A 23,904-nucleotide genomic window follows, 5' to 3' on the forward strand; every position below is an offset into this window, starting at 1 on the left:
GGTAATGTATTACTGCCTGGCCTGTAGCAGGGGACTTCTGCATACCAGGTGAAAAAAGCACAAAAAATGACAGTGTTTTCAAAAGATAATCTGCTTTTGTTATTTTTCAGTTTCATTATATAATGGTACATTTACAAAAAAAATACTGTTTTGTCATTGTTGCAACTTTTCAGCTCCAGAAACATTTAAATTAGGGATGGATCCCTCTTGCAGGACGCAAACAAACCTGGCACCAACAGACAGGTACTGGCACTACTTAACAAGAGTAAACGTTTTTCAGGACATTTCTGTATGAACATATAAATAAGACTGTGTTAAGATTTCAGATGAGATTCTTGTTCCCTTTTCTTCTTTGGTTTTGATTTCACCACTGGAGTTACAATCGTTGGAGTCAGCGAAGGATTCAAGGCTGGATCTAACGCTGGGTTCAGGGAAAGCAGGTCCAGTATAGTAGCACTCTCATTACCTGTGGAAGTATGACATCATGAAGAACAGAGACATGGACACAGGAGTGGCGTGTGCATATTTTTTCTATATGAGGTAAAGGTGCTCACCTGTGTTGTCCTCGTCATCGCTGGGCTCTGGATTTGGACTGTGGAGAGAAACCCGGGCCAAAGCTGCCAGCTCAGTTATGAAGCTTTCTTCTGCCTCCTAATGGACGCAGAAACACAGTGTTGACAGACACTAACAATGCAAGCTTGTAAACCAAGTCATAAATCTATTATGAGGTAAAAACAAACAAACAAAAAAAAAGCCTAGAAGATAGAAAACATACTAACCAGCAGCTGGGCTTTGATCCTTTCCATGGTCTGATCCTGGGCTACTTTCCTCAGCCTCAGGTCAGCGTATATCATTTCCTGTTCCAGATCATACTGCTCCAACACCTTCCTTTTGTGGAGTTCAACCCTGACACACAACAAAACAAAGAAATTATGTATGTATGTATGTATGTATGTATGTATGTATGTATGTATGTATGTATGTATGTATGTATGTATGTATGTATGTATTTAATGCATTTAAGACTGACAAAAGTAGTGCAGTGCGCCATTGTTGTACCTCTGTTGAAACTCAGCAGAAGTTGGCTTCTTGCCCCAGTTCACCAGCTCCCTCAGCAAGGATCTGTTCAGCTGACTGCTGCTGTCTCGTTTCTCATTCTCCTCTGAAGGAAAGGTTTATAACGGAAAAAAAACCACACACAGGAGTCTTTGTAACTTGTGTAACTCTTGTGTAACAACATCAATGTCAGGGTTCACACAGATGTATGTGCAAATGTGCTGTCATCATCATCTCACCATAACTAACGTCTGACTCATCCTGTTGTAATTTTTTGATAATGTCCTGCAGGTGGGAATAGTAGCTGTGAACCAGTGTGGTGAGAGAATCTTTGGTCACATACACACTCTCCGAGGCAGCCTCCGTCAGGTGGTGCTAATGAGAAACACATGTTACTGTAATGTGCTAAACAAACATACCCAAAGCAACACAAAGTTGATACTTATTGATGAGTGATTAATAACATGATCCTAACAGAGAAATAAGCCAAACCCTACCTTCAAGCTGTCGTCCTGTTCAGAGGAGGTCTGTGACTCAGTGGACGGGGTCTCCATCATCTGCTGGATGGCGTAGCTGAGGGCGTTGCCTAGTATCAGCTGTGCATGGCTCTGAAGAAGCTCTGTCCCTGTTTCCAGCTCAGACAGGAACTCCTGCTGGAAGCTATGGCCCACCAGTTGACTCTCTGGACCCAGATGCCTCTCTGCTAGGCTGGCATTGCTATTCTGTGATTGGTACAGGACGACAACAGCGTTCAATATGCTGTGAACATGGGAAACACTGTATTTTACAGTGGTTTGCAGCTTGGCTTTGCTTTGGGCTGCTTAAAAGAATGTATTAATAAAATAAAACATTTTCCCACCTTGAGATTTGAACTGACACACGACTGACTTTTACTGGGATCTTCCATTAGTCCAGCTCTGAAATCAGTCTGAGACAGCGCCTTCAGCTTGGACAGCCTCATCTCCTTCAGCATGTGCAGGCAGAAGTGCCTGACCACGAAGTACCTCTGCACTGCTGCCAACAGGTGCTCATGTTTCTTCTCTATCAACCTCCCCACTTGGCTGAGAAGAAGATTGTACTGCATCATTTCTGAGTAACTCATAAAAATTGATTTACATTCTGCATAAGTGGATATGGCCACATGGAGGAAAGCTGTACTGTAAATCTATTGTAGGGCACATTTAGTTGTTGCTTTCATCAACACCCTCAATATGCCATAAATACTTTTTGTCTTACAGTCTCACCTGTTGAGTGTGTAGCTCTGTCTGGCCACCATGACTTGGAGGATCTTCATCTGCTGTTCACTCAGATGTTTGAGACAGGCCTGCACCAGAGCCATCTCCTCACTCCAGACCTGCAGAAAAAGAGGCTCACTTAAAAACAACAGAAAGCCTTTAGTGCGATTTAATTCCTGCAAGTATCTCATGGACTTGGTTTTAAGCAACATGAAACAATGTTTGAGAATAAACATGAAATACTTATTGGCGATTTGCCAGATGGTGTCTACCTGTCCATCTGTATCCAGCTGAGCCCTCATGTCCTCCAGCTGCAGCATGGTAGTGCACTCTGCCTGCTGCAGCTGTGCAACCAGCTCCTGCTCCAGGTCCAGCCACAGCTCCTCACAGCGCTGAGCAGGGAGCTTTGACTGGGCAGGGACAGAGGTGAGAAAGACCTCCTTGGACAGCTCTCCGAGCCTCTTTGACCAGTGGGCACGGAGTTTCTGATGATGAAAAAAGAAACATATCGAAACACATTTGCACAAGTATATGCACGCATAAAAAATAAAGCCATACCTTCCAGTGTTCACAGAGGGCTTCAGCCATCCTGCTGTCCTGCTGCAGCTCCAAGTCACAAATCTGCTGCCTGTGTTTCATCTGCAGCTCCTGGTACACCTGGACGACAGGTTACAGTTCACATTCAGACACCAGTGGACTTGTAAAGCTAAGAGTAGAGCCTTAAAAGCCAAAAAAGAGGATTAACAAGGAAGCAGTTGCTTAGCCTATGTATTGTGTACCAGGAATCCCTGATCTACATAGTGAGGTAAGGGGAAGCCAAATGTTCTGACCTTGGTGAGCTGCTGTAGGTCACTGTGAGCCTGTTCCAGAGCACGGCTCTTCTCCTTGGTCTGACTCCTCAAAAGCTTCCTCCTCTTGGACTCCAATCTACTGCACTTGTCGTTCACCAGCTCCTTTGTCTTTCTCGTGCACTCTGGAACATGAGTTCAACTTTCGAATGAGCCGGATGACTTGAGCATTGTCAAAATAACTGCAGTTTGTAAAGCCAGCTGGATGACTATGGTCTAAATGTTCATTTGTATGGATTGTTCTTGTACTAATAAGTCACTGCACACTGACTTTCTGAAGGATAAATTGAATGTGATTTTAATGCAGCTCACAAGTTATTTTGTGATGATGTTTGATTCATCCACCACATGATTAAACACTCTTTCTGATGACAAGATGTGTTTTAATCAGAAAAATATGAATTCAAATTAAAATGGAAAACATGGAATTTGAGAAAAAATTACACAGAATCTGCGAAAAATCATAGGGACCTGTGAGAGGAAACATGATAAGCGTGCCTTTTATCACACAGTAGATAAGCAGCAAAAATCTGTGTCAAGTGTTACAGTATGCTGAGAGGTTGTGCATGAGAGTCTGAGATGCAGTAATAGAAATGATATTCTGTTCTGTCCTGAAAGAACCTGACCTTATTTAAGGAGCTAAAGAAGATTGCCAGAAAATGGTCTATTTTGAGAGAGTACATCATTTAAGTCTGATAAGTAGGCTAGACATTGTCCACTGCTACCTGGCACTGAAAACGCGCCGAGTATAACGTCAGAAAATGGCACACACATTTGGTCAGTATTTGGGTAAATGTGTTACTACACTCACATCACTTCTGCAGTCACCTCGCTTAACACACAAAATGCTCGCTCGTGTTTTACCCTCTGTGCACTGTTGAAGGCCTTCAGTCAGAGCTGTCTGAACCTCTGAAAGTATCTTTTCCATGTGGCTGAAGGTCAAGACGTCGTCGCTCGTCAGCTGCTCCAGCGTTCTTGCTATCAAGCCCTGCCTGAGCGACACTCCCCTCTTTAGCAAGGCGGGTTGAGACTGAAGAAGCCCCGTCAGCTCCTCCCACCACAATAGCTTCTGCTGGATCCTCTAAGAGAAGTGGAAAAGAACATTTTCTTTACTATATCCAGTTCCTGACAGGACAGAAGGGATGACACAAAAGGATTGGTGTGCCAACCATGAATTCCTACTGCTTTACTTTTAGATCAGCTTCTTGCGTGTTCATCAGGTGGTTATCTACTGACACAAGAGTCTGGATGAGGGAGAGAATAACCCCCTGGGCTTCATCTGGAGAGAAAATGCTGCTTTTCTTCAGCAGGTGCTGGCACAAGTCCTCCACCAGTTTGCTGAAGCGTTTGGACTGTGAAGAGACATAGACATTCATTTCCCCTTCAGAACCATTGGTGTAAACAAATGCGGTGTAAGACTTATATTAGTAGTATAGTTGTTAAATAATCGGTTCTCTGGGTTTGTCTCTCAGCCGTTACCACTTGAAGGCCATGTTCAAGAAGATCTTTCTGAGCTCTTTCTATTTCCTCCAAAGTACAGGGAGCATCATCATTTTTCTCACTGGCAGTGAGGCCTGTTGGCAGCTGTTTCTTTAGCTCGTTCAGCTCCTGAAATGAAAACATAAACATGGTTTCAAATTGAAGTGGAAGTGTTTCTATGGACCGTCAATCGAGAATTATGCATACATAATACTTTAGTAAAAGACGTCTGGCTTCACCTTTTCTTGCATTTGAAGAATATTCTTTGCGAAGTCAGCATCATTTTTGTCTTTTGGAAAATGACAGCTGAATATTATTTTCACCATTTGAAGGTAAATCTATGGCAGGAAAAAAGTCATAAGGGAGGATAAAACAACAATCTGAACGTTGACACGCTTAAGGAAATATACTCAATAACTGTTTTCTTACTGTGACAAAGAAAAAAAAAAAAAGACTCAAACTCACCAGACATTTTTCTTCCTGAAGCTGGGAGCAATGTTGTTGTATATCCTGGAGGGCCAAACAGTAAAGGCTGATCCTACCTTCAAATCTGCAGAGATAACAAGAGTCGTACCACTTTCAGCTAACTTGGGTTTGTGCATATTTGTTGTCAGGTTAAGGAGTGTGACTGGCTCAGCATATAAGAGACTACTGGCTCGTACCCTGGGTGTGTCAGCGTGTGAGGGTAGTGAGAGACCCTGGTGAAGCTCTGGTTCTGCAGGCTCTTAGGGACCAGTGAGGAGGAGATAAACTGACTGCTGTCATCGTTGTCCTGCTCTTGGCTCAGAGACTCTCCGTCCGTGGAGGAGGATGACTCCTCGTTAGGCACTGCTGGTAACTTGGAGTGCTCGTGTAGTGATGGATTGGACGCTCCGTCTGCTAAAGGCTGACAGATACAGCGAAAGGTAGCTGGTAAGATTTTAGTCTCAGTGGCCAGTTGGCCGAGTAAGAGAGGTATAACCATGAGTTATGTGATTGCAGCAAAGTCTATTATGGATTGCTTTGCAAAAGGTTACCTCTCTATATATTGTCTTTGTACTGTTTTCAATTGAGGACAAATCAAAAAGTTTGATTTCTGTATCACACAGCGTCCCAACTTTTCTGGAAGCGTGGTTGTACATTTATGACAGACTTACTCTGTATTTTTGGTTGATGGGATAAACCACCTTTGCTCTAGATGCAAATGCAGCCACATCACTGTTCATGGGTGGCTGCCTCTTCTCCTGGACAACAAGGACACGGACGTAATAGGTTAGTGGGAAGTTAATTAGTAAACACCAAAAATAGGTAACCGTGAATGAAGCATCTGTTTGTCATTTCCAGGTATTTCACATGACTTTGTCAGAACAGACTTCATGTAACTGTGACATCCACCTGTGAGAAGCTAAAATAGGACTCAGACAGTGTGTCTCGGATGTTAAAGAGAACAATACTTTGTCATTAATGGTGCCACTTGGAGCTTCCTTTCTGCCGTTGCTGATACAGTCACTTTGGTTGTTGTCTAATTCTCCATCATCAGGTTCAAGCAGCCGTCTTGCATTGTAGCCCTTTGGGATGACACAAGAAAACATACGTGTAAGGACGGAATAAACTGTCTCCATGAATGAAGATGATGATGTTATTTGCTTACTTGTCTGGTCAACAGCAAAGGTTTCAGGCAGAAGACGTACAACAGAGCAGCAGCTAATATCCCCGAAAGCCCTCCACACACTGTAGCCACTGTTAACAGTCCTGTGTATATGTGCAGCGACTCGGCGAAACTGACCGCTACATCGGTGCCGCATCCCGGTATCAGGTCCTGCTCTGACATGTCTTATCTTATCAGGCTGGAGGAAAATTAACGTTACGAGCGTCAGTTAGCATTTTGTCGGCGACATCCAGCGAACGCTACAACTTAACTGCTCGACGAAAGTAACGCTAGCTTCTGGCTGTTCTCGCTGTTTCTTTCGCGTATTTGAAATGTTTTTCTTCTTCAAATGTTTTACATTTCAACACTTTAATGACCTACGATTAGAAAAACTTTTCCAGCGAAACCTCCTTTTTCCCGAAACGACAAACTTGGTGTATATTTTAGCCAATGGGTGGACGAAGATTTTAGAGGAGGACCAAAGTACGTGAGGACAGTGGAGCTAGCTAGCATTACACCGGAAGTTAGATGAATTTGCCTTCAATATTAAAACACTATAGTGATTCGTGGTAGAAAAGGAAGACATTTTTCTTCACAATAACATTGACGTAAATGCTATCTGAAAATAACAAAAAATGCTATATATTAGTATTGTTTCTTAACATATTTATCTATTTTTTATGGCATCTTCTATATCTTCTATAGTTCATATGCCGTTTTAATTTGAAAGCCGCGACCAGAAACAAACTCGAGTAGTTGCTGTTGACGCTTCTTCCTAAGTTTTGGAAATCTTTTCTGAAGTTGTGCAGCGACAGTGATTTTGGATCTTGAGTTCGTGTGCAAACGTTTCGAAACGGCGTCCATAGTTACTCCTGAAATATTAGCATACAAGTAAGATGTTCTTGTTCGCTAGAAACGCTGCTACAGTTGTTATTTGTCGAGACAAAGCTGTGGAAAATGTTTTCATCGCCGTTTTTCACAGTGGCAGCGTCCAGAAACAATGCAGCCCGTTAGCTAGCGGCTCTCCTTGGTGAGGGTGGCACAGCAAGATACGAATGCTTCAGGTACATTTTATCGCGAAGAGGGTCACGATATGGTCATTTATCCTTAATATCCCAGCGTTGTGTTGGTTTCCACCTCCTTCATACTCCCGCTGGTGTCACGATGTAACTCGGCGTGAGACTCTGGATGCCGGTGTGTCGGAGTCCGGTGCTTCATATCAGCCTTGTTATGACGGTACATCTCAGCATGCGTCATGGCACACAGCACTGCCACCTCCTCCGTTCTCGGAGCAGCAGGAGGTGAGAGGCCTAATGGAATAAAGAAATAGTATTCTCCAACTCTTAAACCAAGAATTTGTGTAACTTTAAAATTGTGATGAAGGTTTAGTCTTTCAGGCATCACCTGAGGTCATTTTTAGTGTGCTCCAACAGCAACACATCGTATCTCCTTATTCTGAGCTGTAGCCTGAAAATTAAAGTGAGATTGTTTATTTTGTTGTGTCCCTGAACCATTGAGAGGCTCTGAGAGGTCCCCATGTTTACGCACGTCTAAGATTTGTTAATAAGCAGTTAACATATTAAATATGCCACTTTTCTATTATTCAGAGGTTCTCCAGTAACCATGTGATGAAACATGAGCCCGGTGGGAAATCAGCAGAGCTAACATTGCTTCAGATGGATGGTTTGTTTGGAATTTTCTGCATCAACAATACAGTTAATAACACAACTCATATCTGTGCAAATACCAGCTGAACAATTGTAGGTTGGCCTTCATGATAGATATGCAGTCTGATTATCTGATTCGATATTTTGCCATTGTCGCACACATACAGCTGATTCAAGAAAGAGTTTTACTTGGGCCATGTATGATACAGACTGTTTGACTAAAGATCTGTAGTACATTGGTAAAGACAAAACAATACAACAGTTTTGATTTATGTATTAATTGTCAGTTTCAGACTTTTTAATGTTTTTTCTCAGACTGTTCAAACACCTTACATTTAACCTAACAGGTATGATGAAAGTCACTGGACCCACCGTGTTTTTGGCAGAGGGCCCACTCACTTCCTCAGCTCCTGATCCATGGGGACACTCCTTTTACACTTCATTTACCTACATGTCAAACATCTTGCTACCGCGGAGCCGCAGAAGCACACTCACAAGAGTCAACCCAGGCCACACTCTGCCTCAGGTGTGTTTTGGTCATTGTTGCAAGGTGACTTTGCAGATGTAGTACACAATCCAACTCATGCAAGTGATAATTCACGAGATATGATTCACATAAGCATTATCATGTTGGAAAAAGCTAATTATAAATTGTGTTGAATGTTTCTGCAGGTTCAGAGTGTGCCCCCTCCATCTGCATTTGGCATTAAGTTTCACAAGTGTGCACAGGTACATCAACATAACTGTTTGTGTAAAGCCCATTTTATCTTTGCAAATTTAATTTCAACATTTTTTTCTGGGCTGATTTTAAATTGCAACATGTCAAAGACCATCCAGTGATTCCCACTCTTCCTGCTCAATCACGTGGTCCCCAGGTGAAGCTTGACACGGATCCACCTCAGCTGACATTCAACCTGCTGATTCACAACATGGGCCCAGTGGGTGGCACCAACCTGTCTCAGGTGGCTATCCGGGACTCCATCTCTGGAATAGTACCCCTAAAAACTGAAGGCAGGGTGGTGGAAAGAGGCTACCAGACGTTTGCCATTGATTCGCTGTCTGGTATGTCTGGGAGTGAAAATGTTTTAAAAGATGATATGTCTGGTTTGAACTTTAAAAATGTCAAATACTAGAATTTTCTTCATGCTGCATCCACAATGAATAACATGTGATTGATTTTACTTCTTTAGCTGGATCCCAAGTTGTTGTCAATTATACTGCTCACATACAGAGTCATAAGAGTGAACTCCTGGACCTTCCAGCTTTTCTCACCTTCTCTAACGCCTCACAGGTATTTTGTCTGCTGCCCTATTTCTGCCCTTTTTAATGTGAAAAGTAAATGATGACTCTTTGTTGTGGATATTTGCAGTATAATAAGAACATTTTCTGTCTTTTGTGTATTGTTCTCTCGACTCCACAGAATGACGTCAGTATGTTTGGTCCACTGACAGCTAATCTAACCTTGAGGGTGAATTCCACTGACAGAGTACGTCGTTTACAGTTCCTTAACTAGAAACACACCTGCAGCTTCTAGCAGCGCATGTTTTTTTTTGTACTGTTTTCGAGGTCTGATGTTTCTGCCCGCTGTTTCAGATTTATCCTAACCATGGGGTCCATTTTGCTGGATTTGTTGTGGGGTTCTTCGTCACATTGGTGCTGCTGTCACTGGGGTTTCTGGCCTTGAACCTAATAGGTCCCAGAACCAGGCTGAACCTTCTTCAGCAAAGGGTATCACACATTCAAAAATCTATGTGATTTGTTCCAGTTAATCCCAATAACAAACTTTCATTACAAAGACATTAATTCGTTGGGTAGATATGGTATGTTATTGGTCCAGCCAAACTGTACACAGTATATGACTGTTTTATGTTAACGCACTGTGCATATATTGTCTTGCTTCAGAGAAAGAGAGCTGATTCAGACCCAGAGTATGCAGACTGCAACATGAGTGAGACAGTAAAAGATGAGGCAACATTTGAAGACAAGATGGTGGACACTATGGTGCTGGAGGATCCCCAGAACATGCATCAGGCTTTAGAAAAGTGAGTGGATCAGTCAAGAGGGAATTAAATATCTCTCCATAAGGCTTTATATAATGTAAAGGAAGAAAAATTATCAAAATCCCCACCGAGAGGAAGGAAAAAAGCTTCAGAGGCTTATTCTGAGGCCAGCATCTAGCAGTCATCAGACTTAATATAAAGGCAGTTCTCAATTGGCTTCAGCATTCAGTTACGCTGGTTGTTGGTCCTGGAACGTGCTGAGCTACTGCTTCACCAAAATGACTATTCGGAACAATCATCTAACTCCCTCACAGAACATCTTGGCATTTCAACATTTTGATTCTAACATTTGTCTCACATTATTATCAAATCCACCACGGACAATGAATGTTATTGGCTTTCGCAGTATATCTCAGCAATCACCCACATGGTACAAATTTACTCTGCTTGTTCTACGTTTTATCCTCATAAGCCTTGAAATGTCTACTCTGCTGCGTGCCACTAATAACCTGGAGGCCACCCGGATTCAGATCTACAAGGACGTGATGTCCTCCCTGCTGGGTGGCCTGCGGTCCCGGGGCCAAGCCAGCGCCCAGGCCCAGCAGAGGCTCCTCAGTGTGCTCCATGGACAGCTGCTGGGCATGGAGGGTCGGCTGAAGGAGGAGCGAGCTGCCCGCATGGCCGCCCTGGCCGACCGGTGTAACCTAGAGACTCGTGAAGAAATGGAGGCAGAACACCGGCGAGAGGCCGCTGAGAAGGCCCGAGCCGAGCTGCTGTGTCAGCATGCAGACCAACAGGTAACAGTGATAAGTCATTTGTTTCAATGTTTGCATTGTGTACGCTACTTTTGTTTTTCTCACTTAAAAGAACACAAGAATCATTTTAAAAAGTCAACAAAAATGTATTTGCCTGTAAAATGTGATATAAATAAAGAGATGATTGAACTTTCATGCCAACACTAACCAGTAAACCTCAAATTTTAATGTTACTAGGAGCTGCTCCACTGCAGTGTCCTCCTGGAGAAGTTGCACAAGCTTAGCCAGAGTCAGCTCCAGCGCATCCTGCTGGTCCGACATGAAGAAGCCTCTGCAAAGGTCCAGAGGGAGATCGTCGAGTGGCGCCGGGTGGAGCTGCACAAGATTTTCTCTGAGGAAGTGGAGGAGGCCACCAGGATGGGCGAGCTGGAGAAGAGCACAGCCAAGAGTCTTCAGCACGATTACTTTGTCTGTCAAGTGAGCGATCAAAATTCTATTATTTTCCTCTTTTTTTCAGCAATCTGGATTTGTGGTAAACAGTTCATCTAACCAAAATGTAAAATACATTATGAGATATGTTGTTCTCCTTTCTGTGCAGGATCAGTTAGAGGAGGTGCTAGATGTGGTCCTTGCCAACCAGCGCTATGTGCTCGCTGAACGGCATGCTCAGAGAAAGTTCTTGGTGCACAGCCTTCACAGCCTCAACAGCCTGATTTCTGACACCTTCTCTAGCACCTCCAGCAATTTAGACAGCTGGTTCACTCACATCAGGAGGTTGGTGCCTATTGTAGTTACCAATCATTTCATACTGTACCACTACACCACCCTATAAATGTGGCAAAGTAAGCTTCTTTAAAACTGTGAACACACATTTTTAAAATATAATCTGATGTGTTTCTGTTTGTTTCTGTTATAATAGAAAATATAAATTGGAAAATAGTTTCAGCCTGAACACAAAAAATTTACATATAAATATTTAAATAGAATATTCTAATATTTAAATATAAAACAAAAGCAGGACCAGAGATGTGTTTTAACCTGCCATGCTTTTCTCTCTCCACTAGAGGGAGCGCTGTGCCTGCAGAGCAGATAGACCAGCTCCAGGAGACGGCCCAGAAAGAGCTTGTGATGGTGAGGCAGAGGCTGGATGAGGCGCTGAGTCAAGAGAGGAGAGCCATGCGCTGTCGACTGATTAAGAAGAGGCGGGAGCTCATCTCTGACATGGTGAGGAGGAGGATTTAGGCTTTTAGTCCAAACACCTGCATTATATATCCATTGCGGATTGATACCACAAAACCTATATATACCGGCTTTAATCCTGCTTCCTGCCTTCTGCAGCTACGCGTTCACAAACAGAGACAGAAGGATCTGTCAGGTCTGTCCAAGGGTCTGGAGGGAAGGATAGATGTAGACCAGCACCTGCACTGTTGGCAGAACTTACTGACAGCTCACAGTGTAGAGCTAGCAGAGCTCATCAACAACCTGGATGAGGAGGCTGCTGCCGACATCCGCAAGGTGCCACTTTAACAGTACACATCAGACGCATTCACGAGCTACTGGCACCCCACACTGAAACATACCATTGAGCTTTATTCAGTTTGATTAACCCTGTCTTGATCTACCTGTTCTATAGGTGACCATGCGTGTGATCCAGGGTGCCATAACAGAAGTCAAAGCCATCCAGCCCTCTGCAGCCCAGGCCCTGCTAACACTCTTACCTCCAGGGGCGCAACGCTCTCTGCTGCAGGTAGAACCAGAGGCGGGACAAGGAGCAAGCACTCTTCTGCAGGGCCAGGAAAAGTTGCACCAGGAAGGCAAGGCGGCCTTACGCACCCTCAGCTGCACCAGGGAGGCTCTGCAGAAAGCCATGGAGAGGGAGCTGCAGGAGCAGAGGGAGCTCAGGTCGCACAGCAGAGCTTTCTTCAGGTAAGTGATATAATAACAGCTGCCATTTCATTTCAGCAGATTCATATAAAGGAAAGGTTTGTGTTTGTGTTCCCACTGACTGTGGATTTTCTGGAAGAGGTAGAAGGAGAATGAATGAAAGATGAGCACTTTCTGTGTAGTATGAGACTAGATTTTACCTCAAGTTCAGGACATCAGATGATGGTATTACAAATCTGTCTTCCATTTCTCCTTTTGTCCCAGTTGTTTGTGTTCATCCCAGTTAACTCTGTGCGAAGATGACCGGCTCAGGATGAAACTAGAGTTCCAGAAGTGTCTCTCTGTGATGGACCGCTGCCTGGTGCTGCCTCACGCTGTCGCCAGAACCAAACTCCACACCGCTCTGGCAGCTTGGAGAAAGGAGAGTGAGCAACAGATGGTGAATTCATAATCACACATCATTGAATTCAGCTGATATTTTCTTAAAACCTGTGTGTGTAGGATTAGAGAAATGTCTGACCGTGGCCACTGCTAGTTGTAGTATTTACTAAAAGGTCACAGAGGCATACAGCAAAGGGCGCTGCTTTCTTGTTGCAGTCGTGTTTGTTTAATATTTGTGTCACCAGTTTTATAGCTCATAGCATACAATCTATTAGATTGGAAATGCAGGTGAAACACTCTGAAATGCTAATGAGGTGAAAAGTTATCCAAAAGTATTTCCTTTTCCAAGACATGAGCCATTTACCATTTGTCTCTGTGCTAACTTTAATGATGCTACCACATTTCTTTTGTTTTAAATCTCCTTTTTAAATGATTGTAAATGTAATTCAAAGGGAGGATCCCATTTGTAATGAACTAGAGCAGGAGATAATGGTGCATTTAATGTTTTCTCAAATGAATAAGAAACTGTGGCCACCAGTGCAAACCACACTGAGATCAGCCTCAAATGTGTGGCCGCTGGAGTGCACATTGTTATTCAGAAATAAGAAAGGGCTCCACAGAGTGGTTTTATTTCTAATCATCATAACAGCTTAACTGCTTGGAGTATTTTACCCAACCACCTTATGGATATTGTGGTTTTTGCAGACGAATGTGCTATCCAAGGGGAAAACCAGCGAGGCCAGACAGAAAACAGACATATCTGAGCTGCTGCTTTTCCAGAAAAGGCTCGAGGACAAAATCCAACTGTTTGAGAAGGAGAAGGAGATGGAGAGCGGTGTCATGAATAAAGTAAAGCTTTTTTCTTAGTGATTTATTTCCAGTTACCTTTACTATATGTCACTTTTGAGTGCAGTAAGTAAGAAAGTCAAGAAGTGACCGTGTATGAAGCTCATTCAGTGTTAAAGTTCAGAGTTTTCATTGCACATAAGGTGGTTTGTGTTCATACAAGATAACTGAGATACATCCATTCTAAATTTGGCAGGTGATGGAGGAGATGCAGATGGAGAGAGAGGATGATCTGCACTCTCAAGCTGACAGCCTGGCCATGCAGATGGCCACCATCCACTACCAGAAGGCTGAGAGGAGGACTAAAGTCTTGGAGACCTCCAGAGCGATGCTCACTCTGCACAGCCTACTCATTCAGCAGCTCCGGGAGAGAAAGAGTCTGGAGAGACAAGACATGGCTCAGAGTATACAGAGCCACTGCTTGGTAGGCAATGCCCGACTCCCAGGTTAACCCCTGTGTTGCTTTGGGTTTCCTCTGAGACTTCTCACTAAACTTTGTAAGCTTCAATTCGATTGTCATTTGACTCTTGCCACAGGGCCTAGAGGAGGCAGATCAGCAGCTTCAGAAGGAGAGGACAGAGTTGGCCGCCCTGCAAATGCCTCAGTCCAGACTCAGGTCAAATCCAAGGCTGAGAGAGGCCTCTGATGAGGGCGAGGAGGAAAGCGAGGAGGAGCGGCTATTTCAGCTGCGGCAGGATTGCAGGATGACGTCCATCCTCCAGGAGGCGCTGTACAAGTGTGAAGAGGTCATGGCACTGTTGGCTGAGAGGTGAGCTGTCACGTGTGTGGTCTCAGGAGCAATGAGGAATGTTGTGGATTGACGCAGACCATTAAATTTTACGATGTTTTCAGGTCACAAGAAATTACTGGCAACAATCAAGCCATGGAAGATTTAAAAGAACAAATGGGGCTCAAGAGACTTTATGCAAACTGTGACCAGGTCTGAATTTATCAAAGCTTTATTTTTCTAATGTTTTATTGTAAGTTATATTATAAGTGTATTAATGCCATGGAAAATACAGGAACATCCTCACTTCTTTGTGCCAGTGGACGTAGAGAGAAGCTGTGGTGAGTCTGTCCTGCTCTGTGTCTCAGGATCTGGAGTTCGCGTCTCGGCTGGTGAAGCAGAGTCAGGTGTCTGCTGAGGTTCTCCTGGAGGCGCTGCGTCTCCTCCTTCCCACACTGCCTGAAAGTGAACTCCTCTCCATCACTGACGCCCTCTGTCCCAAACAGCACCCTGTTTTGTCATCTGCGGAGCAGGAACACTCAGGGTAAGAGCCGAGTTCAGCAGCTGTCTTTGAGCGTTGAGAGAGGTCATAATTATTGTTAATGTCATAACAATAAGGATATGATTTGATTTTAGCGTATTTTTTCATTTAGTCAATTGATTAGTAAGTTTCATCAGCTTTCATAACCTGAGGCACCAGAATTTGTCCTTGGAAACTGTTTGGAAAAGTGCAGGGACTTTCAAAAAACAAAGGAGATTGAATGAACTATCGTCTGTCACCGTCTATCACGACCAGCTTCAACCAATTAGATATGACTTCAGTGCCATTCTTTGCTCCTTCTTTTAATAAATATGCTCCATTTCCAATATAACTGATGCTATAGCAGCATCAAGGCTAACCTCTTAAGGAGCTGCCATTGTTGTTTTCCGACTAACAGTAGCTTTTCTGGCTGTCGCATCTAAACCACACCCTAAACCACACCCAGAGCTGTCAGTAGTTCCTTACAGGACGTTGATTGGTCTGAATGACTGTGGTTAAACCACAACTGCATAAGTTGAAGCCTAGCAAGATGGATTCTCATGTCACATGACCTTGTGTGATCGTGTGATCTTGCAAATCCAGCTGCCTCTCAAGGTAACAAATTACCCTTCATTATGCAAAATTGGTCTGACTCTTCCAGCTTGCAGACGGGGCTTTGAGTTTGGTTGCCGATTTTCTTTCCCCCCTTTTTAAGGAGAAAAACAATAAAACTTGAATTCAGTCAAAATCTTTTTGCCCAAAGTGCGTAGCCACAGTCTCAGCAATTCAAGTTCTGTGGTTTCAGAAAGTCGTTTTCTGAGTGAAGTCACTGATTTAATAGAAGCATTGTTGAAACACAGCGGCTGGCTGAAACAAACCCATCTGGAAGCATTATCTTAATTTTAGACAACAGATACTGTTTGAACTCTGTTCCACAAGGGTCCTTTTCCCCAAGCCAAGATGGAGAGATAAATGATTTTACTCATCATTTAATTTCCTTCTCTTCCCGCTGCACTGGAACACTCTTGCCCCCGCTGAGTTTGGATTACTTTACTGATGAATAATGTCTCATGCGTGAGTCTCTTTGGATCAGAGCTGTCTGGCTAAAGGACAAGGGAATGAAAACACTCAGTTTGGAATAATATGCGCAGAATAAACAGTTCCTTAGAACTGTTTCAAATCTTACTTTTACTGTAAATTCAAGTAAACAGGATGTAAAACTTAAAACATGCAGCTCAAATTAGAGAAAAAAGAGCTGGGAAGGAATTTGGTGAATAAGAGCAGCCAAGGGTAATTGGCTGGACTGTTCATACTTTGATGTTGATCCTTGATAAAAAAAAAAATTTAAAAAAAATCACTTCCTTTACAATCATGCAGTCGTCCATACTGAACCACAGAATAAATTGTCAAAGAAAGATGAAGTGGACAGAAAATAGAAAATGCAAACGTGCATCGGCAAGTAAACATTCAGACTCCTAATCAAAAGTCTGCCTTGCTCTGGGCAGACATTAAAAAATCAAGTTTTAGTTATCTCAAGAAAAAACCTCCTGGTGTTTCTTTCCTCCCTTGCTGGTCTTTGCCCTCCTGCTCCTTGGCATTCATCGTTTTACAGTGCATCACCTCCCAGTTTGACCATTTACACACTGTCTAACATTTGTTGGTAAGTGTGGTCACAGATAGTGCGTTTAACATCTGGTCCACATGTAATCAAACACCAGTTAGCTGTGAAATACCCATATAAGACGTAACATCTGTTGGTGCTACTGACAAAAATGTAATTTTCCATTGTGCTTTTGTGAACTTTGTAGAAGAAATTCATATAAACCGGCGATGCACATGATTTACTGCTTGTGTCGACTATCAACATGGAACATGATTTTTAAGCAGCAGCAGATGTGTGTTTATGAGACAATCTGAAATGTTCACTCTCCTGAAGAAAAACATCCTTGTGTGACTTTGCAGTAGAAATTATCTTTATTTGTTAATTAACTTGACCGGCCTAACATGCTGTGCCCTACCAGGAACAAGATTAAATATTTAATCTATTTTACTTTAATAGAAAAGATCACAAAGCTCTCCCTCTAAACTAATGAAAAGTTATTACAGCACATCAGATATCCAGGCATCCCTGACCGCTTTTTAATCAAAGCCAAAGCAGAGATTGTATCGCAGTTACCGGCTTTCTAAAATATTGATGACTCTTTGACCAGGTGTGCTGCGGGGTGGAACAGACTTCTTCCTGTCAAACTGCGAGAAGACGTGGTGCATAAAAATATGCTAAATATGCCGAGCTGCACTGTGGGGCGAGAGAGGTGAGTGCTGCTCGACTGGCTGCTATATAAAGACTTGATATTCCACCATCATCAAGACTAATTTGTAGCTCAGTGGTCAGCGACATCACAGACAAATCCTTTATTAACTGTCATCAGTTCCATGGCTGGGCTGCAGTGACCGCATGCATGAGGTAAGCACTTTAGCACTCCAGCCCCACTAACAACAGCTCCTTTGTCCTCCAAATCTCAGACTCCAGGAAAAGAAGCAAAGTCTGATGGAAAAACTGCTCCCCAGATCTCGTCTCCTGGTTGCAAGAGATGTTGCACCACTGCTGGTTGAAGAGAAAGGAGAGGAGGAGAGTTTGACTAAAGCACAGCAGCCTGTTTATAAATCAAGCTCGGTTACACAGCAGCACAGTGACAGTGCACAGGAAAGGGCCGTGGACACAGAGAATGAAAGGTTCCACGGCACCGCAGAGGAGCACGCGACGCTACCTCTCACTGGAGAAAGGCTCTTCGTGTTTCGGGATCCACCTGAATCACGCAGCCGTGCAGACGCTCCAAAAAGAAAGAAGAAGAAGAACTTCCTCAATCTGAAGAAAGGCTCAGTGGCTCCAACAAACCTACCTTAACACTTACAAACATTGTCTTTTGCAAGGTTTTTTTTTATGCTGATATATGATAATAGTAAAATCACAAATAAAGTGGTAGTTGAGCTATGTAGCTAAAGCTTTTCTGAATGTATGTAAGTCAATTTAAAGTGAAGGCAGCTGACTTGTCTCCAGAGTTGTTTCCTTGCTTCAGATTGTTCACAGAGAACGAGGTTTACAAGGTCAAACAAAGGTACAAAGGTACTACCAGTTCATCATTTTCAGTGGTGCTGATGGACGTCTTTTAAAGTACACATTTACTGAGGTTACACTTTACAGACGAGTTTTGGGAAGAGAACAGATAAAACCCCCTTCCTGCAGTATCAGTGTGTAATCTGTGTTTTTGTGGTTTGATGTAAAGGTTGTAAACCTCCCTTTACATTCAAAGTGCACAGGTGCATGAATTGAATTCATTTTGTAAAATAAACCTTTCTGTGTTGCTGGAAACCCTTCGCTCCCCTTGCTGCTCTTGTTTTTTTTTTTGACTGGAGGTTGACTTGAAGTGTTTGGCCGCTATCAGCAGGAGAAGCTCAATCATCCCTGGTATTTTGAGGTCACATGACCAGTCTCTGCTCTCCAAAACACAGCAGACCCCCCCTAATGTTTTCCTCAGCCTTCCTGCGCTCCCACGTCATCGTCCATCCTTTTTTTCCTCTACCGCTCCATCCTTAAAACTGCAGAAGGTCCTCCTCTTAGTGCTTCAAAGACTGGAGTGTCCCCGCAGCTGGAAGCAGTCCTGAGCAGCGTTAGAGCCGACATGAGGCTGGGACCGACCGCTCTCCTGTGTTTCTTCAGCTTTGTGTGGCTGTCGGACTGCGCGCCTCCGACCTGCTACTCCAGAGCGGTCACCCTGAGCAAGGAAGTCATGGCTCTGCTGGACAGAATACACACCTACCACCGCACGGTAAGCACCTCCACAGCCCGCAGGCGAGTGTGTGTTGGCCATGTCCTTGCGCGAGTGTGTGTTGGCCATGTCGTTGCGCTTTCTAATGATGATGTTTATCCGGTTGCAGAAAACGTGTGCTGAAGTTCTGCCCACGATCTTCCTCGACGTGCATGTAAGTTGAAGCAGCGGGATAAAGCAGATGATGCGGGGGGTTTCAGGGGACCTGGGGATGTTTGCATATCACTTTTTACATTAATCCAAGTTAGATGTTAAAAGCTGTGGGGTTAACCCTTGCAGTTCCAGGGTAGGGACTGCAGGTTTTCCACTATACTTTCAGTCCTTCTCTCATTTAGCCTATTCGTATCAAATGTGGATGTATTGCTCGTTTCCTTTTGCAGAATTACCAGGAATATGTTAAAATAAAGATTTACTTGATTGATGTGAACAGTTACTGTAAAGATTTATAGTAGATTATATACACACGTAGAAAGAAAATGCTGCAAAATGCTTTTTACTGGAATCATGTAGGTGTCAAATATGATGTCTCATTACAGAAAAGTAACCCAGCTAAACAGTGCGGTGTGGTGAAAAGCATCTATGAGCTCACAGCACCCCCGTAGCTAATAAATAACACAGGTTTTACTCAAATCAAACCATGCCACCAAGTATTCTCACTTCAGAGGGGTCAAGGGTCAGCAAATGTGAATATTTCTCCAAAGCATCACAGTAGTGAACTCTATAGACCCTAATATCCCACTACTAAAGAATGGGACATATAGCCCAAGGTGATGCCCAAATGTTGTGGTAACAGCATGGAGTAGGGGGTTACAGCCTGACATGAGAGTTCATTTTGTTCATAATGTGCAGGGCTATTGATATGCTGATCAGCAGCAGGATAAACCAATCCATTTGTGTACAAGCCTCCCTTAAACAGTGGGCGGGACACAGGTGTGCTGATCAACAAGCCGACAGAATGATCCCAGTTAGATAAGAGCTGCAGCTTTCACTCTCGCCATGCACTGGAAGCAAATTCAATACAAAATCAATCAAACCATTGCAAATGAATGTGTACTATGATTTCTGTGACAGCATCTTAGCTGATGTGGATCCAAGGGTTTCTGAAAATATTTGAACATCAGAGATTCACAAAAGGGTAAAATCAAATGACCTACAGTCTGAATGCTGTCATGCAAAAGCAAGTTTTTATCTTTCTAGAATGGATGCATCACAACGAAGCTCCGGGACTTTCTCTATGTGCTGCTCAACCATCCTAACCAGTACTGCAGAGAGCGTCCCAGGATGGTGCTGCTGAAACGTAAAATCCAGAATTTGTACACCATCATCACCAGAATGTGTTATCGGGTAAGAACGTGTGAATACTGTTTTTCACCCCAAGATTCTTGTTTTCAGGCTCGAGCGGCTCATACATGCGTACCTGTCTGTGTTTGGTTGGCAGGACCTGGTATTTTTCACAGATGACTGTGAGGCTATTGATACTGGCCACAGCAGCCCGTACTATGCCGAGGACAGGCTTCAGCTGCTGCAAGAGGAGAGATGAGCAACACACAGCGGATGACAGACATGCGTCGGTCTTTTCATAAAACCACATACTGTATGCAGAATGGTTAAGCGTGCACAATACACACAGCAGCCTGCACCGCATTAGATGCATCATAAGCAACACACACAGTGCTGTTCCATGTCGCACTCAGTTGGCTCTGCGTTAGCTGCAGACTCATGTTAGTGGACATGTGTGGCTGCATTCCAGCGACGAGTGCAGAACTTTCCACAGGAAATTTGCTGAATGCCAACCATGCCGAAGAAAACCTTGGAATAATAAACCAATAAGAGATGCTTGTGAGCGGGGCTTAACCGCTGCTTACTTACCAGGGCTGATCAAAGCTTCATGTGTCATCAAGAGAAATATGTTGTGTTGCCATAACCCTCGGCCTGACTAACATGTCTTAAAGGAGCACTGTACAGCATTTTGTAAAACATGGTTGTTGAAAATGTTACATAAGAAATAGATGTTCCAGGCCTTGCTTTCCCACACTGGTCTGTACGGTGTGTTCCCTCAGAGTTTTCCCAATAGACATTAGCTTTTGTTTTATATTAAAGATGTTAGGACAGTGCTGCTTGTTGTAGTGAAGCTGAACAAAATAAATACTTTCATGGCTTTAAGCAGAATGGATATGAAATATTAGTGTCATCACTGTCATAGACATATTAGAAAAATGTCTATTTTTATGCAGACTTCATCCATATATGTGTTACTCACTATGTAATAAAACCTTTCTTTATGTACCAGTTTGTCTTATTGTCCAAAGTTTTTTTCCAAAATGTCTGCGAGTTGATTCTGGGAAACACCACACAAACCAGTGAGAGCAAACTGGCTCATGTGCAGTCTGTGAATCAGCACAATTCCTCTTCTGAAATTTAAAACAGGAGTGAGGTTATTTCCCCCCTGACTGACACTGGTTTTCACCCAGCACATTACTGGCAAATTTTATTTTTATACAAATAGTACGAAGTTTCCACATGTCGCTGTGGGACTAAAATACAACTGTACTTCATGTGACTATTGTTTCAAAGTACAAAAGCATTTTGTCTGTGCAAAGCAAAATAAACTGGGTGCGTCTTGAAAATGAAAATGTGACGCAAAATGAAGCAAAGTGGCTTTTACACAAACCACAGTCTCCACTCTCTTATTAAACATTCAGAAGGTGAAACTACAGAGAAATATTAACTCACACAGTGAGAAAATGTAGATGTTTCTCTACCATTAGAGCTCTCAGGACAAGTAATGGCGCAGCTTATGACTTGCTGGACTTGGCAACAAGTCAGCCTCTCTGATTTAATGTGTGGCCTCTGCTGCCCTCCCTTGGCCAGACTGTGATCTGCACACAGAAAGGTTGCTCAGTGTTTTCCATGCAGACTTATTCAACATGGGGCTATTTCATCATAAAATATGTCACAAAATTTGCTTATATTTCTTTTTCTTTCCAGTTTTAGCTGTTATGTGCTGCATTTTGTTCAACCCTGGATGTCATTTAATCCATACTTTGAATACGTCTGGTTACATGAGGCCATGGTGTCAGGGTTAGCACTGTTCACTTGACTTAAACTAGCCAGAAATGAGTCAGCCTTGGTTTGGCCCTGAGCAGCAGCCTCACTGGCCCCGTCAATAATCCCCCCTTTCCATGGGAGACACCGATTTCCTTCCATGTTAACTAGTGTGAATACCTGCATGAAAATGACTTGTAGGGACTTGAATCCACTTGTGAGAGGTAGTCAACCCCAGTGAACATCCAGCCAGCCTTTCTTTTTGTCAGAGGTTCCTGTCGTGTGTCAGTGCTCTGTGTTACTGTCTGTCCACTGACAGACTTGGCTGCCAAGCAGCAAAATATTTACTGAGAGAAACAATCAAAATTTCACAGTGTCCATGTTTGTGTTTGTGGTGTTGCCTTCCTGACAACATACAGTGGCTCATTAATGAGAAGTTTTTGGCAGCTAACCCTCAGAAATTCACGCACCACCGATTCTCTAAATGGCACCTGTTTACGTCTGCATTTCCTCTCAATGATGACTCGTCGTCTTGATATGCTGACTATGATTGTCTACACACATATTTGCTGAAGTATTTGTCCCACAGGGAGCCACGGTGTCTGCTGTGGCTTGGCTGTTTATTGAGTCTCTGCTTGGACCTGGTGCTGCCAATGTTGTTGCCATATACCTTCAAAATACCTTCATCTGGGAAGCATGCCGCTCCACATTTGTCCTTGAGTTTGCATATGGCTTTATCGGCAGCATAGATACCTTGTGTACTATGACTGTTCTATGTTTTAAGCCTGCAGCCCGCTACTATACACAATGACATCGTCTTAGTCTGCTTCACACGCCTCGTGCAGGATGCAGGAGGCACGAGTGCAGGAGCTGAGGGGCTCCTGGGTCGGGGCCATGAGGCACCTCTGGAGGCTGATCCCCAAGGAAGGCTGCATGTTCAGGGTTAATCCTCACAGGGAGTTTGGCAGTGCCTCTATCTGTCACAAGGTGGCGTTGTATACTTCCTCATTGCCACATCAGACAAGGTTGGTTTATGGTGATTTTATGCTGCTGAACATAGACTGTATATAAAGGTGTTTCACTGACAGTGATGTTAACAATTTCTAGATTAAATCTGATAAGAGATGCAGTACTGAAACCTGTCAAAACAGAGTAAAGTCTGCAGCCTTTTTGTTGAAAAGCTCCAAACTGTTTCATGCAGTGATGAAAACTAAGGAACAGAGAAATGTTTCAGGAAGACGTCAAAGCAAAATGTTACAGTAATAAGTAAATCACAAAGATTTCACACTTGTGATGCTACAGGACTTTAATCAGCAACCCGAGAGGATGTCCAGCTGGCATTTGATCCTCCGGTGTCTAAAAGCAGAACTCAGCTTCATCAGTCCTGTGCAAAAGATTTATTCTATCTTACAACACATACTAATCAGTTTAGAAGCATTTAACAGTCTGCAGTATAATTTGAGCTGGGCCCATGTTGCTCTAAGCATCTTTTTTGTGCCAAGAATCAAGTCCTTGCACTTCTGAACCATTAGGCCTGAAGCTCTCACTGCTAATTAAACAACCCTACAGAAAAAAAAGAGAGAACATTTTAGTCAGCAGCATGTGGATTGTTAAGAAATCAGCCCACAGTATGGTTATAAAGCTTAATTGCTTTGCTTGTTGATCATCATTAGAGGACCACAGAATCCAGGTTATTTTCTATCATTAAGGCAAAACGAGAACAGAACATTTAAACCGCAGGCGGCCAGGTAATTTAACATTTTTAATGTTCTGTGACACTGCACCAAAAATGCTAAATGCTGCACATTAAAAGAAACAACAACTTAGCCGAAGGGTGACAGCAATCATTCTCTGCTTTGTTGAAATAAATTGCCTTGTAAAGGACAGATCAGAAACCTATTTACATGAAAGCATCGGTGATGCAGTTTGTGATTCACTTTGGTTTATGGGGTTTCCAGGCAATTTTCCATCACATTTAGCACTTTTATTGCATCTTAAAAGAAATGT

At 43.2% G+C, this 23,904-nt stretch overlaps 3 protein-coding genes across 3 annotated transcripts; 2 read left to right on the forward strand and 1 right to left on the reverse strand.

Moving 5' to 3' along the window:
* Positions 1–238: 238 nt before the first annotated feature.
* LOC139329016 (evC complex member EVC) lies at positions 239–6,636 on the reverse strand. Its single transcript, XM_070959132.1, has 20 exons — positions 6,249–6,636; positions 6,052–6,165; positions 5,755–5,841; positions 5,281–5,504; positions 5,084–5,168; positions 4,858–4,956; positions 4,619–4,747; positions 4,330–4,491; positions 4,004–4,220; positions 3,122–3,264; positions 2,850–2,948; positions 2,564–2,776; positions 2,301–2,410; positions 1,916–2,117; positions 1,554–1,778; positions 1,296–1,431; positions 1,060–1,162; positions 780–906; positions 555–651; positions 239–466 (listed from the first exon to the last, which is right to left on the reverse strand). Exons 1-20 carry the CDS (start codon positions 6,426–6,428, stop codon positions 315–317), a joined length of 2,904 nt encoding a protein of 967 aa, XP_070815233.1. The 5' UTR covers positions 6,429–6,636; the 3' UTR covers positions 239–314.
* Positions 6,637–7,062: 426 nt separating this feature from the next.
* On the forward strand, positions 7,063–18,392 carry LOC139328912 (limbin-like). The gene is made up of 23 exons (XM_070958990.1): positions 7,063–7,546; positions 7,853–7,928; positions 8,260–8,438; positions 8,585–8,641; positions 8,788–8,974; positions 9,103–9,203; positions 9,333–9,398; positions 9,506–9,640; positions 9,815–9,954; positions 10,385–10,709; positions 10,905–11,144; positions 11,266–11,441; positions 11,732–11,891; positions 12,006–12,182; positions 12,301–12,593; positions 12,816–12,990; positions 13,638–13,781; positions 13,975–14,202; positions 14,315–14,547; positions 14,631–14,718; positions 14,874–15,049; positions 17,236–17,337; positions 17,549–18,392. Exons 1-23 carry the CDS (start codon positions 7,301–7,303, stop codon positions 17,928–17,930), a joined length of 4,086 nt encoding a protein of 1,361 aa, XP_070815091.1. The 5' UTR covers positions 7,063–7,300; the 3' UTR covers positions 17,931–18,392.
* Positions 18,393–18,493: 101 nt separating this feature from the next.
* On the forward strand, positions 18,494–21,143 carry cytl1 (cytokine like 1). The gene is made up of 4 exons (XM_070958993.1): positions 18,494–18,852; positions 18,962–19,006; positions 20,050–20,196; positions 20,291–21,143. Exons 1-4 carry the CDS (start codon positions 18,706–18,708, stop codon positions 20,390–20,392), a joined length of 441 nt encoding a protein of 146 aa, XP_070815094.1. The 5' UTR covers positions 18,494–18,705; the 3' UTR covers positions 20,393–21,143.
* Positions 21,144–23,904: the final 2,761 nt, after the last annotated feature.

This window comes from Chaetodon trifascialis, chromosome 3 (assembly GCF_039877785.1).
Source record: "Chaetodon trifascialis isolate fChaTrf1 chromosome 3, fChaTrf1.hap1, whole genome shotgun sequence".
Classification (NCBI taxonomy): Eukaryota; Metazoa; Chordata; class Actinopteri; order Chaetodontiformes; family Chaetodontidae; genus Chaetodon; species Chaetodon trifascialis.

Bases quoted from the DNA above. Each gene is read 5' to 3' on its own strand.
- cytl1 (XM_070958993.1), top strand. From the start codon at position 18,706: ATGAGGCTGGGACCGACCGCTCTCCTGTGTTTCTTCAGCTTTGTGTGG. The intron at 19,007-20,049 runs GTAAGTTGAAGC...TTATCTTTCTAG, and splicing joins CGATCTTCCTCGACGTGCAT to AATGGATGCATCACAACGAA. The intron at 20,197-20,290 runs GTAAGAACGTGT...TTTGGTTGGCAG, and splicing joins TCACCAGAATGTGTTATCGG to GACCTGGTATTTTTCACAGA.
- LOC139329016 (XM_070959132.1), bottom strand. From the start codon at position 6,428: ATGTCAGAGCAGGACCTGATACCGGGATGCGGCACCGATGTAGCGGTC. The intron at 2,118-2,300 runs GTGAGACTGTAA...TCTTCTTCTCAG, and splicing joins CAGAGCTACACACTCAACAG to CCAAGTGGGGAGGTTGATAG. The intron at 467-554 runs GTGAGCACCTTT...ATACTTCCACAG, and splicing joins CGATGACGAGGACAACACAG to GTAATGAGAGTGCTACTATA.
- LOC139328912 (XM_070958990.1), top strand. From the start codon at position 7,301: ATGCTTCAGGTACATTTTATCGCGAAGAGGGTCACGATATGGTCATTT. The intron at 9,204-9,332 runs GTATTTTGTCTG...TCGACTCCACAG, and splicing joins CCTTCTCTAACGCCTCACAG to AATGACGTCAGTATGTTTGG. The intron at 11,442-11,731 runs GTTGGTGCCTAT...TCTCTCCACTAG, and splicing joins TGGTTCACTCACATCAGGAG to AGGGAGCGCTGTGCCTGCAG.